Below are 19,354 nucleotides of genomic sequence, written 5' to 3'. Positions count from 1 at the left end.
CTGTATAACAGCTACTGATTTATAATAAACAACTCGGGAAGACGGGACTTTGGTTTCAGAAATCAATTTAACTTTCCCTTAATTCAGCCGGGCGTTATTTGTCATTTTCGGGTCGAAACGTGCCCTTGCACATCTGTATGGAGAGAAGTGCGGTGTGCTGATGGACATTTTGACGTCGAACATAACAAGCTAATTCTATGTGTCTGGGTGTTTGGATTTCTTGTTATTTGTGTGTGTGCATAACTGTGCAAATGCAAAATGAGCCTACAACAAACATACTGTATTACATGCACTGAATCCTGTTTTACCCTTTGTCATGTTAGCTTTGTACACAATACAGTAGACGATTCAACATGATGTAGAAGACGGAGGCGCAGTGATACCTGGACAGCAGTGTGTTCAGATAGTCTGGTGTGGTTGGATCAGGGCTTAGAGGAGGTGATGTTACAAAAGAAGCTGCTTTGGCCCAATTCTTGCTCCAGTAATGTGTCCCATCAGTCCCCAGGCTGGCGGTGATTGGCTCCCCAAACACAACATTTCCTGAGGAAGAAGTAAAGGCTCATTTAAGGTACTGTCCATGTAGCATATAGCCGGTAGCCGGTGTGAGCCGTTGATACTCTCTGAAAACTGCATCCAGATTTCTGGTGCCACTGTGTCATTTTTGCCAGTCTGGCTTGATTTTTGTTATATAATGTGTATTTTAATTTTTTTCCGTGATATATATTGCAACATATTGCAATGTCATAAAATCGCATTAATGTATCATATCGTGACTTAAGTATCACGATATGTATCGTATCGTGAAGTCCTTGCCAATACCAACCCCTCCCGAATGCCGATATCTTTTTCCAGTATGATACAGATTTTCAATGCACCGGAAGCAGCCAATGTAGCGCTTCTAAACACACATGGTGCGACTATGTCACTGCGTGGTGAATATGGAAAGTTCAGAAAAATGAAGCGGCTGAGTGAGAAGACTTGTTCCAAAAAGTTAAGACAGTTAAAGCTGCCTCTGAAAATGTCCCCAATTTTAGCTTTTTATGAATGAGTGAAAAATGTTGATGGTAGACTACAATCATTACGGCAGCCGGTTGCGTACTATTGACATTACAGGCATAGCAGTTTAAATATGTTTAAATATGAATAAAAATGTCAAAATACATTAAACTGTAATTGTCCCTATTTCTTCATTTCATCTTGGTAATGTCTTGTTTTTTTTTTTTTTTTTTTTTTTATGTCTGAGCTGCAAATGTGCCCAGATTTCCACATCAGCAGACAGTGCTAACATGCCATGCAAACCGGTTTTACCACTAGTGTGGGATTATTGTACAATATTTACTCATCATCATAGTGTGTGTATGATCTGCGCTGTCGCCATAGCTACAGCATCAAATTGACACAGAAGTCTCAACCGCCGTCAGTGTTAAATATGAGGTGTGTTGGTATTGATGGAAATCTATTTTTAGTGATTCTCTGTTGGCAATGGACACGAGTTACAAAGTTTTCGTTTCTGTTTGTGCATGCAGGAAAAACGCACACGTGTAGACGGTGAATGAGGCACAACGCCCTGACATACCCCGCTACACTTTGTCCAGCGAATACCTCAAACTAAGTCGGTGGCTGATTTTGAATTGTGCAAAACGTCAAGTTGCATCTCTCAACTCACACCCTATTCTCACATCTGCGGTTGCTAGTTGGATTGTGGACAATGATCAACACACGGAACAGAAACTCTGGGCCAGTATATCTGTTATCTGTAATCCAGATACACACTGAAAGTCTGAAAGATCGGCCCCCGGAGGCCAAGTCATCAGTCGACAGCTGATGGTTTTCCCAGATTGCACCACTTAAACCTGATGAATTCGTCAGCAGTTTAATCTCACTAAAAGCTTTGGTAATTCATCTGATTGTTTGCAGGAGAGGAATCATTGCCACCACAGGCAATGTACAAATTTGGCTCAGATGCAGTTGGTCTTGTTCTTCCATGCGTTATAATCCAGAGTTTCATTTCCTGTCAGGTTTAGATTTAAGACCTTGCAATGGATCCAAACACAAGTGTCAAGATCACAAAGGCCACATGCAGGAAAAAAAAAGCCATCTGAGGTCAGCACTCTGACGGCTGAAACCTTATGTGGCCTTTCACCAAAGACATCTAAACACACATTTTTTTTTTTCCCCTTTCCTGCCCTCTCCCATTTTTCCCTTCCATTCTCAAAAATTGTATATTTCACAATCCATCACCGACCGGGAGCCCCTTGGTTCACATCTGCTCTTTCCTGTGAGAAATGGTGTGCATGACAGCTGGACCACAGAAAAACTCAAAATTGAAGATTACATTAGGAACAGCATATATTTTTTTTCTTATGTGAAGTAGAGCGTGGCCACCCCTGAGAAAAAAAAAATGAGAGGAGGTAGATTATTTTTTTTGGTCAAGCACTTCAAGAATTAAGTTGTTGAAGTACAATTTTGAGAAAAAAGTCAAAATATTGAGAAAAAAATTGAAATACAACTTTAGTCATGGGGTTAGGGTTATCGGTTAGGGTTATGGGTTAGGGTTATGGGTTAACGTCTGGTCTTTGGCAGGATGGATAAACTGTGTTCTCTTGTTGGGACCCACAGGGAGTGTGCCACGAGCAGTGTTTGTGTTTTGTGGAGACCTGGCTGCATGCGACTTCCCGGACCACAGTGCGTCTGTGCCTGGCTTCAAGACTCTATGGGTGGATGGAGACACGCTCCTGAGCTTTGGAGTTTACGTCCCTCCCTTTTTGCGGACAAGGCAACAGTGTGTGACATTATCCAGGCCACTGTTGACATGCAACAGTCCAATATAATATATCGGCTAACATATTGACTTTTCTTCTCAAAATTTCAACCTTTTTCTCAGAATTTTGGCTCTTTTTTTGAAATTCCGACTTTTTCCCCAAAACTTTCACTTTTTTCTTGAAATTTCAACTTTTTTCTCAAAATTTTGACCTTTTTCTTGAAATTTCAACTTTTTTTCTCAAAATTTTGACTTTTTTCTCGAAATTTCGACTTTATTTCTCAAAGTGCATGATGAAAAAAAAATCTACCTGCTCTCATTTTTGTTCTCATGGGTGACCCCACTACTGTTCGGTACAAGGCCTGCGTACATCTGAGAGACAGTGAATTTTTTTATCTCATAAAGACACAGTGAAAAGACACAAGTGATGAACGTATTAAGGATAGAAAAAACAAAATCAGAGAGAAAGATGAATGTAAACATGTAGTTTACGTCCAAATGTTGCTCTTTACCTTTTTTCCGGGCCTGTGAGATGATGTCGGCGGCACTCTTGCTCATGACGCGGGTCACGTAGAGGGGACAGTTGGTTTGGCTGGCTATGGTGACGGCACGAAACACCGCCTCCGCCTCCAGCTACAAAAGGAACAGGGGATATTATGGTTGACTTGGAGTGGCTTTTCCAATTAGGATTTCTTCCTTGCAAATAAACTTAAAATATCTTAACCACAGCAAATGATGCATTTGTGGAGCCGTATTATTTGGACTATTTATTTTTAACCAAAATGACGAGCAGAAGCTTATAATTTGAAATTGGAACGGTCACGGATTAATTCACTTAGACTGAAATCATGGTTGTTAAAAGCAAATTGAATTAGATTGGTAAAAATAAATACATTAAAATAAACTCAAGTGAGGTCAGAAGGGCACCGTGGTGTGGGCATTTCCTAACGGGAAGACTTTTGATGTCGTCGATGGAGACGACATGGTAAATCTGTTTTACAGTCAGCTCGCAGAAACTCAAAACCACTTTCAACACACAGGAAAAAGGAGGAAACGAGTCTCTAGTTGTGACGACCGTCTCCAACATGTGTGGGTTTTTTTTTTTCTCTTTCCAATATGGTGCAAACACCCCATCTGATAACCCGAACCAAAGAGGACACCAGACAGTGACTCATCCATGGTTGGAGATCACTCCGCTGCACCGAAGGCAGACAATTTGCTGAGTTGAAAGAGCGGCTTTGATTTCACTGTTTATAGAAGAAATGTTAGCAGCAGCAAGAACCTGTAATGTGTCTGAAAACACATGCGTGTAACTAGAACAATGTGTGTGTGTGGAGACCAGTTCAAAAACTACATGGCAGAAACAGAAAAGTTTTCTAGAGAGCGCAGTCCAAAATGGTTGCACGTTTCAAGATGAGTGCACATGCAGACTTCACGCTCAGTGTGATTTATGTACATACACTACCATTTAAAAAGTCTGGACACACTTTCTCATTGAATTGACTGGTATTGCATATATATACAGTATATAGGTGCAATGTGTTGCGGGTGCAGTACCTCTTCTGGCCTGCTCAGCACATGTCCCTCTGGTCCAGTGATGCCCATCTGCAGCATCCGGGCCTGCTCCTGTTAAACAAATGTGCATTACGTCGTTCAGTTCACAGACATGTAGGGATGTTCCATGACCTAAAATGCTTTCACCAGATTCTCGTCACACTTGTAAAGCATATTGTACTTAATTCTTGATTCCTTTTGCACGTGTGAAATATATGAGCAGCAGTTGTATCATCAGCCACACGCTGACATCTCCGAGGCTCTTTACAGCAGGATTAATAGATCTACATGTGGCCGACCACCCAAAAATTCTGGATGCTCAAGTTGTAGACAACTGCACAAGGCACAAGAACTTAGTGATGACATTCTTCTAAGAGGACTTTTTCTATAAGCATTAAAGGAACATACCATGTTTTTTATCTTGGATCTTGCTCATACCAACTCGTAAACTGATGCCGATCTCGGGCAGAAGCTATAATAAGAGCTTGAGTTTATGCACTTTGGTACTGTTATCACCATTCCTTTATTACAACATTTGTTTCATAAAGGAAACAGCATTAATTTCACATGTGTCTAAACAGGGCGTCTATCTCAGGACATGTAAAGCACAGGACATGACATAATCTGGGAGTTCAAACGTTTTTTGGTCATACTACTAATGGAAATCAGGCTCCTTTATAGTCCTTGTTTCAGGCCTTGAGGAGGTTTTGCGAGGAATCAGATCCAACTTACGCGCACAGTGATGGGGTCCAGGCGCAGTCTTGAGCCGTGACTAATACCAATGCTCAATCCACCAGCTATTACGGTTCATTCACTTTCATTTGTCCACAACCTGGCACAGCCTTTTGCAAGCTACACCCACACATTAACTGTCCTACAGGAAACACATGCTCCCTCACATCAGTGACAGCGTGTTTAGTCTGTAGGTAGTGGAGATGCGCTGTGATATGTCAAGAAAAGTAAATTCAAGAAAAAGGAAATAAATCACTCGAAACAAAAATAGATCACAGACCACCTGGACGTGGGGCAGTGACCGGAGAGAGTGTAGTAAAAGATGAAGAATCCAAACACAGGAATGAGAATGAGTGTTAGTTTATTTATTCGTTTATTATTGTTACCTCAGCGATGATCTCGCCATTTTCGGCGTGGACCTGAGCGATGCCTCCCCTCTCCGCCAGGAAGGTGAAGACCTCATAAAGCTGCAGGAGAAAGAGACAGGAACAGCGAAATTACAGTGGCACCGCTTTGATATTTAAAGAAATCCTGACCTCGCAGAACGGGACACTCCTGTTTTAGCCGGGAGTCACCCACGAGCCACAGTTTAAGCGAAGCCCACAATTTTCAGAATGTCTACCACGTCACGCCACAATTACTGTGTGTGGTCTCCAGAAATGGTGAAACTGGTGAGGGATGAGCTGCATGACATCAGGTTCTCAGGGTGGACTGTTCGGGACGCCTCATGTTCTCCTCTGACCAACCAAATTAGCTATGGCGGCATGGGAAACTAGAAGAGTCCCGCCTCATCCCGTCTGGGCTTGTTTTCACAGGACTTGTGAACTCATACTACAAACAGCAGGCTACAGTTTACATCAGGACATGGTAAAAAGAGAGAGTTATTGCACTACTCTGAACTACACATCATTCTCTCATCAGGTCATGAGCCAAGACACGGCCCTGTTTTCATGCCTCTTCACTATTCGGTTACTTGGAGTGTGAGCAGTTTCAGATTTATATCGATTGTAATTGCTCTTATTTGACTGCTACTATAAAATTATTGCATTTAAATTACACGCTGGGATAAACCAAGATCATACCGCAACGTGATTTGGATTGCTGTGCATGAACACACACACACATACACACACTTATTTGCACTGAAAGTGTTCAAGAGTATATTGTTATGGGAAAAATATACTTTCATACATGGACATAGGTTTTTGGTTACTTCCAGTGGAGAAAATCCTGTGTAACAGTGGAAAGCTAATATGAAATAACAACATCAAGAGAAAAACCTCCAACATCGCAGTGCTTTTAGTTGGAAAAAAAACTGATCTGGATCTTTAGGCGTTCAAATGAGGCCTTCCATTTTTCACAGTTGCCGTCATGTTGGTAGGAAATCATTTAAGTACTTCTCAGGCACTGTTTACATACAGATCACCAAGAATTAGTACGTTTACATGCACATGAAAAAAAATTGCCGTAATCCGACTTTAACTGGACAACTTAAGTGCACGTTAACACGTTACTCCGATTAAAATCAAGTTCTCCTTATCTGATTAAGACACCCAGATTATGCTATTGGATATAGATTTTCTCCGACATGTATACGCCTTAATTGGACTTTAACTAGACAACGCGTGTGCACATGCTCCAATCGCTGCACTGGTGCATGACCCCAGAACAAAAACATCCCAGAAAAAAACTGAAGAAGAAGGTAAACAGAGCCGGTAGAAGAACCACCTGAGGGATAGCACCATCTTATCTGCAGCAGAAGTAACACAAACATTACATATGAGATTGAAAAAGGCTGAAGTGTCTGCTGCATGAACGACTCTTGTTTATTGTTTGATGTAATAGGTCAACCGGAAAAGTTGCATGTAAACCTGGATTGAGACAGCATTCAGTAACATGTGCACAAGTTATTGTACCTCACTGTTGCTCATCTGGTAGTAGTCCTTGTAAGCCATGTAGACCTGGAACGAGTTCACACCTGTGATAAATAAAGAAGGAATCATCTGTCACTGTTATCTCACCCCTATCTCCTTAATGTTATGATTTGACTCTTATAACAGTATCTGATGTTTTTAAGGAGTGAGAAGGTTTCTAGCACACACAAAAAAGGTGGTATTTTGTAAGTATTCTGGCTGTTTGATTAGAAACGACAACTTGGAAAATCCCACATACTTCAATAGGCAGATGTTATGTTATGCCATGCTCACCTTTCTCCTTGATCAGATTATCCACCTCCTGCTTCACACTGTCGTTCCAGTGGGTGATGTCCACGTGGAGAGAATAGTCGCAGCAGGCCTTCTCATCAGCCCACTGCCTCCACTGGTCGTAGGACTCCTGCAGGCTTGCACCAGGATCTGGGATCACATGGTCCACTGGAGCAGATGGATGGAAGAGGAAAAGAGGAATGAATGGGTGAGGAGGACATAAAACATTTGCAGAGAGAGAGATGAGAAAGGGGTGATGGACACGAGGAGGAGAGATGGCAGGTGAGGACAAATGAATAGACAGACAAAGAGTGGGGTGGGGACAGTCACATAGTGTCAGGATTTGCCTGTTGGGCTGTCTGCTTTCAACCCGTATTGTTTCTCTTGCATAATCAGCTGTCTCTCTGAGTTCTTAGACCGCTCAGCCAGCAGGGACCAACCTTGTCAGATGTCACATTACATTTTGTGTATCTTATTCTGAGGGAAAGTGTCCTTGGAATAAAAGTGTGGCTTCAGCTGTTAGGAACTTTTGCTTCGGTTATCCAGTTCTTCCATTAAGGTGCTTGTTTGTTTTATTTTCACTCGCATGCATTAGCTCAAGCACAAGTAATTACAAATATAGTGGATTTATCTGCAAGTTTTTCTGCGTAACTTCAAATGCAAAACCACACAAGTTTATGTCTGTTTTCTGTCACGGTAAATGTTCTGTAAACAACAATGTCACAGCACATAAAATATCCTGCTCCTTCTTACTCAGCTGTACTAAAATAAGGCCTCCCGCTGGCTCGCCAGCTGACTGCCTTCTTCATCTCATTAAAGACAACCCAATCTTCTTATGCTAATAGGATAGAGCCGAGTACAAGAGCCGCAACAAAAATACGACAACTATGACAACATTGACAACTATTTGAACTGCTTTTTCCTCATTCTGTTCACCATCACTCTTCACAACACTTCATCATCCGCTAGCAAAGACGGGCCTAAACGGTACATAATACACACACTAGAAGACACACAAACAGACACACATCTCCACTTTCTCACACATCGCCGCCCTGGAATATAATCCCTCCATGAATGGAGCTCATGAATAGAGCTTACTACAGTAGCACGCCTGTTAGCGAGTCTGTCTGATTGAACACAGAGAGACACACACTGGCAAACAAGGAGCAGCCAAAGAAGTGTTACCAGAAACTCTGGTATCTGCCAGCTGTTGGTTGTGATAGCGTCTTTTTTTTCTAGCATACACACAAACACATACATTTTAAGCCAAATCCAACACACAGAGAAGAATGCAGACACACACTGGTGCCTTCACCCCCCCACCCCAGCCCACCGGTCCTCCTCTCCCCCTTACACTCAATCTTTTGTATGGTCCTCTTTTGGAGAGCTGCCCACAACACACTAAAACTGTTTCCCACCGACACCCCCCACTCCATTCTCTTTTTTTAAACCTTCTTTTTTTCCCCCTCTTTTCCTGCACTCAACTTCCTGCGTAGGACGACCTATCCCACAGCTCTCACCGATCATGGTCGTGCCACCAGCGAGAGCAGCCTTGGTCCCCTGAGCAAAGTCATCCACGGTTGTGGTTCCGCGGTACGGCATCTGGAAGTGGGTGTGGATGTCGATGCCGCCGGGGATCACCATCTTCCCGTTGGCCTCGATGGTCTTCACGCCACCGGGCACGATCAGGTTGTCGCCGATCTGCCTGTCAGTGGGAAATAAGCTTGATGTAAATGATGAAGTTTATACCGACACTACTTTTTCGATGCAAAGCTAACGTCATTGTTACTACATACGTGTTTTCATCAAAATCTTTAAAGGAAAAGACATAAAAACTGATTTGGTAGATGTTAAAAAAAAACAGCTGATGCTTTGTGTTCCCGACAAACTGTTCTCTAATGACCCCAAAACAAAGTCAGCCATGCCTGATGAGGCACGCTGTCACCATGTCAACACGTCAACATGTCACCCCATTAAAAAACAGCCCCGTTGTTCAGACTTTATCGAGGAGACAAACCAGACAGACAAGCTGCCAGAAGCCGGCGTCTCTGAAAGTTCGCCAGCAGCCCGATTGGTGCTGCAGGCATGTGGGTGTTTATTATGCAACGCCAGCCTTTCTGTGGCTGCCTCCCTTTGAGCCGCTCCACTAAGGGGTGATGCGGACAAAGGGCCTACAATTGGAAAATCACTTGGGGACAGGAGAGGGGGAGAAAAGGGAGTGAGAGGAGTTCACCCAAACTACGACAGCCTTGTCTGGTGGTCCAGAGACAGAACTGGGGACTAGATTGGCTGGTACCACTCTAGTGGTCATTTACTCCAAGTTTTAGTGCATTTTCGCGCTTTGTGGATGATTAAGCAGTTTGTGATCATTGTCACTTAAACTGTGAATATTTAGCTGGGATTCATTAAGACTGAAGTTTTTGTTTACTAAATATCTCTGGAGGAGGTGGTGCAATGGAGACTTCGGTCTGCGACATTATTCTCTCTGCCAAAAACAACAGATGAGATACGGACCAGGATGAATGTAGAATGTTAAATTGTTGTCACGTGACAGACAACCGACGGGTTCGGATGTCGTTGCTAATGGAAACCAAACATTTACGTCTGCTGCGTTTAACTGACAGGAAATGCAGTGTGTTTTTGTTGGATTAGCACTTACTGCCAATAAAAAATGCAAAGGCATGGACAGGTTGAGCACTTCCAATTTCTTCTTCTTAGAGAGGCAACCAACTCCTTTCACCGTGCCCTGCTCTTTGTAGACTTGTGCAGAATACAATCAAATGTAGTTTGATTGCAGTAGATAAAGTATTAATGCGCATTTCTTATTACCAGCTGCAGCAACATGGGGTCAACCAGCACTGAGGCGTTCTTTAACATGTCATCTCCCCCTCCTCTACAAATTCTCATCCTAATCAAACACACATTGGTCACATTTAAATTGAACTAAAAACAGATATTTGAGAAAAGGTGAATTTTAAGCAGTCTGCTCAGACAGTTTAAGGTTATCTCTCTTACACAGTTTAAGCTAAGCTTAAGAGGCTTCATCAATCCTGCAAATGTCCTAAATCTTTACAAGAGTAAAGACAAAAAGCACTCAACATAATGCATTTCTCGGAAAGATCAAACTGAACAGTTTGCACACAAGTCCAGAGCAACTTTAGCAATGGTTCGCACCCTCATATGGGAGAGAAAGTATTTAAATATGGAGAGGGGATCGGGTGAGCGGAAAATGAAGCTAGATGCAAAATGGGCGAAAGCAAATGGGAAGAGAAACGAGGGCAGCGAGGGACTTACTTAATGACGCCATCCTCCATGTAGATGTCGGCATGGAAGGACTGGTCATCGTTCACGATCCTCCCGCCTTTGATCAGAAGCCTGTCGCTCTGCAGAAAGAAAAAGACGAGAGGGTGGGAGATAAGAAGGAGAAATATAAAAAACACACGTAAAAATCCACTGGGGGAGAGATTTCCTATGTCCAGAAACGTATCTTCGGGCATGTTTGTCACTCTGGTCCCAAACACTTCACAAACAGTTTAGATGCAGACCACCCTGGAGCTCTGAACAAAACAACCCAGATTTGTGTGGACATATTCTCTGATAAACAGCATAAATCTGAATCTCTGTAACTACATCAAAGAGAAAAAAGACGAGATGACAATCCATATTTGGACTGAATAAAACACTGCACACATTTGTGCACAAACATTTCTTTGGCAGATTCAAATGTATGTCAGGATTTATGTAGTAATCCTATCTCTTTTTGTCCAGCTTTAACTCAACTGGATTTCACAATGTGGCTCACAATGATGAAACTATTAAAAGTAGACCTTCAAGAAGAAGCTGCAGTGAAGTCTAAATTCAATCCTTAAGTATGACAAACTCCAGCCGTGGCGATCTGAAATCTGAGACTGTTTGCTGCTGAAAGCTGCTTTTAAGGACTGACTCTGGATTAACATATTAACCGTGTTCATCCAGTTACACAACAATACTAATGGAGGATCTTATTTTCTCAGCGCAATCCATTTATCCTACAGACAAAAACGCAATCCCTAAAATAGATCAGCGATAGGCATTAATTTTTATTCTACACGAGAAAACAATCATCCTTTTCAGGGACATGAAATGCACCGAGCAACGTTGCATCTCCCGATGTGCTGAGATCTGGGCGTTGCCATGACGCCACGCGGTCAGACATCAAGAATTTTGCTGCCGCCGCTGCAACGCTGACCGACTCTGGCAGGCTGTTGTCATGGCAGCGGGGCTGACTGCAGGCAGAGAGGCTGAAGGAGGCGGGGAGGAGACTGTCTGTGAAAGAGGGTGGAGGGCTGCAGGGTTAGGCGAGGCTGTTATCTGGAGGATGGGTGACTGTGCGGCTGGTTGGGCGACTGTTCTGTTTGTTTCAGCTGGTGGTTAATGCAGAGACAACGTGAACATGCGCTGCTGGGAGAAATGTAATGGAGCAAAGAAATGATTGTTCGAACGACTCGTCAACAGACTATCCCGACAATATTCTGCCGCTTTAGTCGCCAGGAAGCCAGTTTGAACTTCCCCCAGTCTAAGTCGGTCCGCTGGGAAGGGATTACGCTCCGGCAGATCTGTCGGCCCAATTGAATTATTTGGGCGGATCTTATGCATTCATAGACAGAAGAGTAACTGTGACATAATCCTACACATTGGTTGCGGGTATTGTTTTTAATCTCGGCATCGGCTGAAACACAACCCATGATTAAGAGCTGAGACTGGCTACAGGAGACTAACCTTTTACACCAAAAACATGTGGGTTTAGACGACGAGGAAACAGTGAATCAATGAAATAATTTAACAAATACAGAAAAACAATAACCTACATGGTGAGAAAGTTCTTGTTCCTTTTATTCCTTTTCACTTTGCATAAATGATTGACAAAATAATGTAAATAGGGGCGTGTAAAGCATCTAGTATTTGTATTTGTATTTGAATAAAATTCAAAACAGGTGTGAAAATCTCTTTTTTTTATTTACACTTCTAACTGAGGACATGCATGTGTAAAAATAAGTTCTTTTATTGGTCATTGTAATAATTATGGATGTATCTGCAATATTGGTTGATGTTTTGCATTAAATGCATATAATAGAGGTGATTTATTCTGACTTGTAGGGGCAGAACATGACTGTGATGATGATTTGGTGCTTGTGGGAGACAATAGTGGCTCAGTAGGTAGAGAGGTTAGAGGTTCAATCCCCAGATCGGATTGTATGAGCAAATGGGTAGAAGTGTCTGTGACTGTAAAGCACTTTGAGTACCAATAGGTAGAAAAGAGCCGTATAAAAGCAAGACCATTTACTATTTACCAGTAGACAATAGTCTGAATTACCGAGCTAACATGCTAACACGCTAACATGAGGGACCCTGACTGCAGATGTCTCAATACTAATGTAACGTGACAGAATCATCTCCCGGTCAAACTCTGCTTCCCAAAAGTTATTTGCTGCCTCTGCAACCCAGTTATGGTAAAAAAAATAAATAAAAATCTATTTGACAAAACTAATGATGCATTAAGTTGTGTTTGGTCCAGTCACAGCGTCCTCTGATGCACATGATGAGAAGCAGCTTTTTGACTCGGATGTTTTTCGCGAATACAAATAATTATACAAATAATAACTATTTGTTCGAAATAAGTATTTGTAAAAAAAACACGTTATTTGTGCCTTTACTGTACACGGGTTCGACTCCACCCTTAAATGTAAAGAAAGATTAGTTGCTATGAAGAAGAACAAATCCTTTTCACTTTAGTACACAATGTACCTTCTGTGTTTTTGGGGGGAAAAGCTACATTGTGCTTTATCCCTAACAAGCATTGGCTCATTTGTGCATCTGCCCTGCGCAAAATGGCAAGACTCATCGTGCTAAGAGGGACAGACTTCCACATTTTCCCATCAGCACATGTGTGCAGTGATTTACACCCCTGGCTCGGGTCCCAGAGTTTCATCACCGTAATAAACTGCAGCCGTTGCTTTGCACATAAAAAAACAAAACAAAAAAACAATATGATTTTGTGCGTAGCTCGAGCATGATATCTGCTGAGCTCATCGAGGCACAAACAGTGCGGGTATTCTTGTGCTGTGCGTGCATGCGTGTGCGGTGGTGATGGTGATGGAGGAGAGTGAAACTGAGCCCAGAGCCTCTTCGAGCAACCACACCCTGAACCAACACATTACAACACGCAGTCATCAGCAGCTGGAACACAGCACCGGGCATAGATCATACTGCAGAGCCCTAAAACTGTCGCTCATTAGCCCAGCGAGACGGTTCTTTCCCAAGCGGAGCGCGTTGGACGTGAATGGCGTGCAGATAACTTCACTTGACCTCGAGAGCAGAGTGTCGAAACAGGCTTCAGGCTTCTTACATTTGACCTTTTGACACATTTCTCATTCTTTTGCAACTGAAAAGTCGATGGGAAAAAAAGTGCAGAAATCTGGATTAATCGTTGTAATGAGCAAAAAAAGCCAAATGAATGTTAGGATGTTAGCAAAAGCAAGATAAGATTTTCTAATCAGATTGAATAATATAGAGGCCGAGCAATGCAGGCCTGCCCTCATCGAATGCATCAGACGAAGTAAAGGCTCTTTATTTGATTTGTAATACTGCAGTGATGGGTGTGCCCTCATGCATGGGTGCCTTACCCACTCTATGCCTCTCACACACACACACACTTCGCCCTTTTTCAGCTACAGCCCACTGGTTGATGACAGCACGCACAGACCACAATCATTTAACAATCAATATCTTTCCATTTCCACCAAACCCCAGTGGCTGCCCCGACTGTTCGCCGGCTTCGTTCAGAACGACGGTCTGAACAGCAACGAGCCCACTTCCAAACGCGTCTCAGGTCCACGTGCCGGCGGAGCAGAATGTCGAGCCATGTCAGGAAACACGTAATCTGAATGTTTTAATCACGTTACACTTCATAAATCTGAACGCGGCCCAGGGAAAGCTCATCGTGGCTGGAATCATCGCTTGTGGAATCTGAATCAGCATTCACCCGCTGTCAGTCGACCACAAACACCAATATGTTGCACATACATAGTGGATACATCAAGTGATGTCACGCTGTTTCCAAATGCTGCCACAGTTATGTAGTGAATGGGATCGGGTCAGATTTTCCAAATATGATTGACTATGATTAAAGAAAAAGAAGGACATTACTCAAGCGTCCTCGTTCCTGTAACTGCAGACAACATCCAAACATACCAACAGAAATCTGTCATAATGACTTGTGCTTTTCCACCCCGCGTTAACTCTTGTGGCTCTGTAACAGTGATACTGCTGGAGTTAAAACCGTCTGCGCTATTATGTGGTTACGGGAATCTTTGTTAACGAGACAGTACGGTCCACATCGCGAACACACACCACAGTCATAACGCTGTTTGAATTTCAGCTGCAGCCCAGGCTTCGACCAGAACTGTTTAATGGGAGTCAGACGCTGGCGCTCATCATCCTACGAGCTGCACAACCACAGCTGTTTCAAGATTCGTTTAAGTAGGACATCCGAACAAATGACTGATCCAATTACATCTTGATGGAGCCATTAGCAGACTGCACATCCTCCTCCTAATTGTACCGATCGTAGCTACTTACCCTGTTAAAATCTAATGAATAATGTAGCTATTTTATTACTTCATCTAAGTAATGTAACTTATTATTCGAGTACAAAGGCTTTAAACTCTTTTGAATGCAACGTCTGTAACATTTTTACCATTGGTAAACAGGCTTTGTGCTGCACAGTAACGTTGAAAACTCTTTTCAGATGTCGGAAGAAAACTATTGGTGAATTTCCAGGCGTTTAGGTTGGAGAAAACAGTCACCTGACCTGTCGTTTTAGGTTGGTTTCAGGCTCGAAAGCGATATGCACTGGAGGCAGACGAGAGGCCGTTCAGTGTCTAGACAGAGATAGCTGTTAGCAAGCCGTCCTACCCTTGATTTTGTCCCAACAGTTTTGTTGACCTTCACCGTCGGGCAGCGTGCCAAAAGAAGGGCGGACAGATGCATTCTGAATACCAGCTTTTCACTGAAGGATACATTTGGATGTAACAGTAACAGTCTGAAGTAACTAAACACAGTTCTTATCACAGTACGAATCGGGTAACACGCCATTGGGCAAATACTTGGATAGTCCTACATCTAATCAGGGCTTTCATTAAGTCAATGAATTCATTTCGTCTTGGGCCAAACGGAGCGAATGCAGACTATTTTTTGGGTCAGGAGAACTCCCACGCAGATTTCTGTTTCATATATTTTGAAAATAAATCACAACACATTGAACTAGTTACTCAGTTTACAAGTGTGTCTGATTTCAGTAATTCAGTCTTTGTGTTTGTACCACACACACGAAGGATTGTCAGGCATTGATTTCAATTGTTTCCTATTCACAACCTTGTTTTTTTTTTGTCTTGGTTTCTACTCAGTTGTTGCCAATTATCCTCTACAAGGACAGTGTATTTTGAAAATATACCGTCTGACCACTGTTTGAGACGAGTTTCTCTGCAAATCACGCACTACAGCATCGGTCTTCAACAGGGGGTTCGCAACCCCTAGGGGGGCCGCGGAGGTACTGCGGGGGGGTCGTAAAATTTTTGGTTGGAGATTTTTTATATATTTTTTAATTCCCTCCCCATAAATTTAAATTTCCTTAAATATACATTACTGTAAAGCTAACATATGCTAGTAAAGGGATAAGGGTTACATTAATAGCTTAATATTGAATGCAAAATGATAATAATAATGTGTATTTATAAATAGCGCTGGGCTGAGTTTAATATAGAACACATTTAATAGGTAGGGCGTCCATACTTAGTGTCTCCATCAGTTTGGGGTCCTTGGCCTAAAAAACGTTGAAGCCCCTTGCACTACAGTTTCTATGACCTAGATTTAATTTCTATGACATTTTGGGAATGAGTGCATCTGAACCACGAGCACGAGGTTTGAACTGGAAGAGCAAAATGCTCCATCTGGGACAAATCCATTCACCAGACAAACAGATATCTCTTTCTGAAATATCTCATTTCATTAGGCCTCACTGTGAACAGTTTTTTTCTAAATAGTTTTCTTCTGTACACTTATTATAGCTCCGTGTCAAAATACTAAACGAAATTCAACCCTCGTTATTTGAAATGAATATTTCCTTTTGTCTGAGGATTTGCTCTTGGGTTGGAATATTCACATGAGCCATCAGCCATGATTTTGATTTGCTCCGAACTTCCAGGGTCACTGACCATGGCCCCGTTTGTCAATCATGTTACTATTACCACACTCACTTTCTGAAGGGAAAATGTCTGTGGCTGAGCCGCAATAACGTACAGGAACCAACTTCCCCAGGGTCATTGCACATTTATGAAATACGGCCCCAGTAAAGGAAGCACTGACATTCATCAAAACGCCCGTCTGCTGCACCAAGGAAACGTTTGTAGTTAACTGTGTTCACTTTGAATCTTTCCGTTTACTTTGTGTGTCTTTATTTTTCCAGAAGACCCCACGACTCATAAAATGTTAGTTGAATGTTTTACTGTTGCTTTACTTAATTACAAATATGTAATTAGTCCACCAGGCTCAGCCTTTACAGGCCAATAAAAACTAAACTAAGCGTGCTTTAGAGTTGATAAATAAAGTATCTAATTAAAATACAATGAAATGACAGCTTGCTAAATAGACAATGAAGTCATGTGTTTTAGTCGATTTCTCATTTATTTATTTACTAACTCCTTGTTTTCTGATGTTGTCAAATAAGTTTTGCAAATGTTAAATACAATCATTGGCACTGGCATTCATTCATGTGGATGTTACTTAGACATGTAGCACCCACCTAGACCCCCACCCCATAGCAATGACACACATGAAGAACAGCATAAGGTGTTGACCTGGCCTCCAAACTAATGAAGTATCTGTGGGCTGATCCACAGAGGCCCCTCCTCTCAAAGACCCCCACTAACAACAGACACCGCAGGACACCTCCAGAAGGCCCATGTCCATTCTCCGATAAGTCACAACTGCTTTGTAGGCATAAGGGAGACCTGCACAATATTGGGCAGGTGGTCATAATGTTAAGCCTGATTGGTGTGATATAGTTTTTTGTAGGGCCGATACTTATAAACAATTTCTCCCTCCATTTACATGATAAAAATTGAATTTAAAGAATATTTAATGCTCCTATGCATACACACACTTTTCTAGTGGAGGAGGGGCAATGTATGGGCTGCACGGGTCCGCAGTACATCCAGCCGCACAGGGCTGCCTGTGGATGCGCCTGTCTGTTAATCATATATATATGAGTGATCTCTTATTCATACAGTATGCCTTCATAGCATTTTCTTGGAAAGTGGTGGAAATACAGCACGGGTTCAGTTCGCCTTCTGCACACTGTACCGTGTGAGTATAGATGGGCGGAAAAACAGAAAACACAACCGTTGCCAGGGATTTATGTGCACTAGCTAAGATGTGTGTTTGTGTGTGTGTGACCTATTCTCAACACTTTGAAACGGTTTAAACAGCAGAGGATTCAGTGGTCTTAGTCAAATCAGGACAGTTGGAAGAGGGTTTGGATTCACAAACATCAAACACACTTAACAGCTCTCTTTAGAGCCGACCTCACACGATTACACAAAGTCTGTACGAATGCTTTGAAATTAAACTTACAATTTGAAATCTGACTTGTTTAGGAAATGTGTGCGTCTTGTTCTGTACTTTAGATGTGATGTCAACTGTAATACCTTGTTATCGGCCTCAGCCGCAACTTCTCACAAGTGCTGACAAGCTCATCTGTTAAATTTCTGGCAACGGAGTGGAATAAAGTTCAGGTGGTAAAAATATCTTGTCATTCAACTCCAAAACAAAGCTCCGAAAATAAATTGCCTCCCGCTGCACAGGAAACTGTCATTTTCTCTTACACAAGCCAGCAGTAATCAAAAATAGCCGGCAGGATGTTGTTCTTGTACTACTACACTGGTATCCACTGACACATTTTTTCCACTTTCACCAGACTGGAAAGGGGGAAGAGCTCATAAAGCGGGATGCAAATTAGTAATAACCACTCCGGTGTGCTTAATAAACGTCTCTGGAAAACTCCGCGGCTACAAAACAGGTCAAAGGGGCCAAGAGGATATTTCTGTAGAGGAGACCTCCATTAGCTGTGACAGAGACCTCTGTGTGTGTGGGAGGGGGGGAGGCGTGGAGGTGGCTGTGGGGAGGCAGGCGGGGACCAGTGGAAGAGGGAAGTCATCTTGAATGTGCACCAGAGCCTCTGCAGCGGCCCTGTTGCCTAGCAATCGAAAATATTTACTCTTTACCCAAAACTGCACAGGATTTTTTTTTTTTTTAATTTATTTATTTTTTTTTTTTAACATTCTGGAAAAGTGAACAATGAGACGTATCCATCTAAATTAATCGTGGAGGCTCCTGCCAGCCACGGTCATACGGCGGAACTGCTCGTCTGGAATGTTGATCTTGTGATAAGCCGGAATAGTGTAAGTGTGTAACCATGGCGACGGGGGGGAGAAAAAAAACCTTCAATCTGGATCTGATTGGGCTGGACAGGTTGAATTATAAACTTTCTCAGTCAATAAGTCTGAGAAATGTCTGTGCTTGTGTGCGTGTGTGTGTGTGGGAGGCCGAGGCGCGTGTCCAATCACATCTGCACACGACGAACCGAACGGGGGCTGTGTTTTCCCGCTGTCACGACTGTATGTTGGTTGCCATGGCAAGTCGCACCACTGCAACATCTGGGTGGCCGTGGGGTATATTATTTGCACCGGAGCCCCGCTCTGCTGCTGCAGCCGGCGTGGTGATGGTTACGGCCTGGCGTGGTGGGAGCCCCCGTCTCGTGGCACGTCAACGAGGGGGGAAGGGGGTTCAATTCCCACCCCGGGCCGAGACGCCTGTCTGCCAGGCCCCCCGTTTCAAGCCCACAGATGGAGTTGGAGTTGGATTACGGATGACATGTACCAGCCTGGAACAACACTGCGAGTCGGTCTGAGGGAAAGGAAGAACCACACCTAGAAATCTGACAGGGCTACTGTGGCAGAGGGTGGATGTTCGAAAAAACAGCTGGAACACGGGTGGAAACGAGAGG

At 42.9% G+C, this 19,354-nt stretch overlaps 1 protein-coding gene across 3 annotated transcripts in view; it reads right to left on the bottom strand.

The window, feature by feature from the left end:
• dpysl3 (dihydropyrimidinase like 3) overlaps positions 1 to 19,354 on the bottom strand; it is a 44,493-nt gene that overhangs the window by 14,518 nt on the left and 10,621 nt on the right. For all 3 annotated transcript variants that reach the window (XM_047606810.1, XM_047606811.1, XM_047606812.1), the window contains exons 2-9: positions 10,549 to 10,637; positions 8,775 to 8,959; positions 7,255 to 7,419; positions 6,964 to 7,025; positions 5,434 to 5,514; positions 4,319 to 4,387; positions 3,274 to 3,394; positions 384 to 540 (exon numbers count right to left, since the gene is read on the bottom strand). In XM_047606810.1, coding sequence (XP_047462766.1) covers positions 384 to 540; positions 3,274 to 3,394; positions 4,319 to 4,387; positions 5,434 to 5,514; positions 6,964 to 7,025; positions 7,255 to 7,419; positions 8,775 to 8,959; positions 10,549 to 10,637 — 929 coding nt within the window. The remainder of the gene's footprint in view (positions 1 to 383; positions 541 to 3,273; positions 3,395 to 4,318; positions 4,388 to 5,433; positions 5,515 to 6,963; positions 7,026 to 7,254; positions 7,420 to 8,774; positions 8,960 to 10,548; positions 10,638 to 19,354) is intronic.

This window comes from Mugil cephalus, chromosome 15 (genome assembly GCF_022458985.1).
Source record: "Mugil cephalus isolate CIBA_MC_2020 chromosome 15, CIBA_Mcephalus_1.1, whole genome shotgun sequence".
Classification (NCBI taxonomy): domain Eukaryota; kingdom Metazoa; phylum Chordata; class Actinopteri; order Mugiliformes; family Mugilidae; genus Mugil; species Mugil cephalus.
This window is presented reverse-complemented; position numbering and strand designations above follow the sequence as displayed.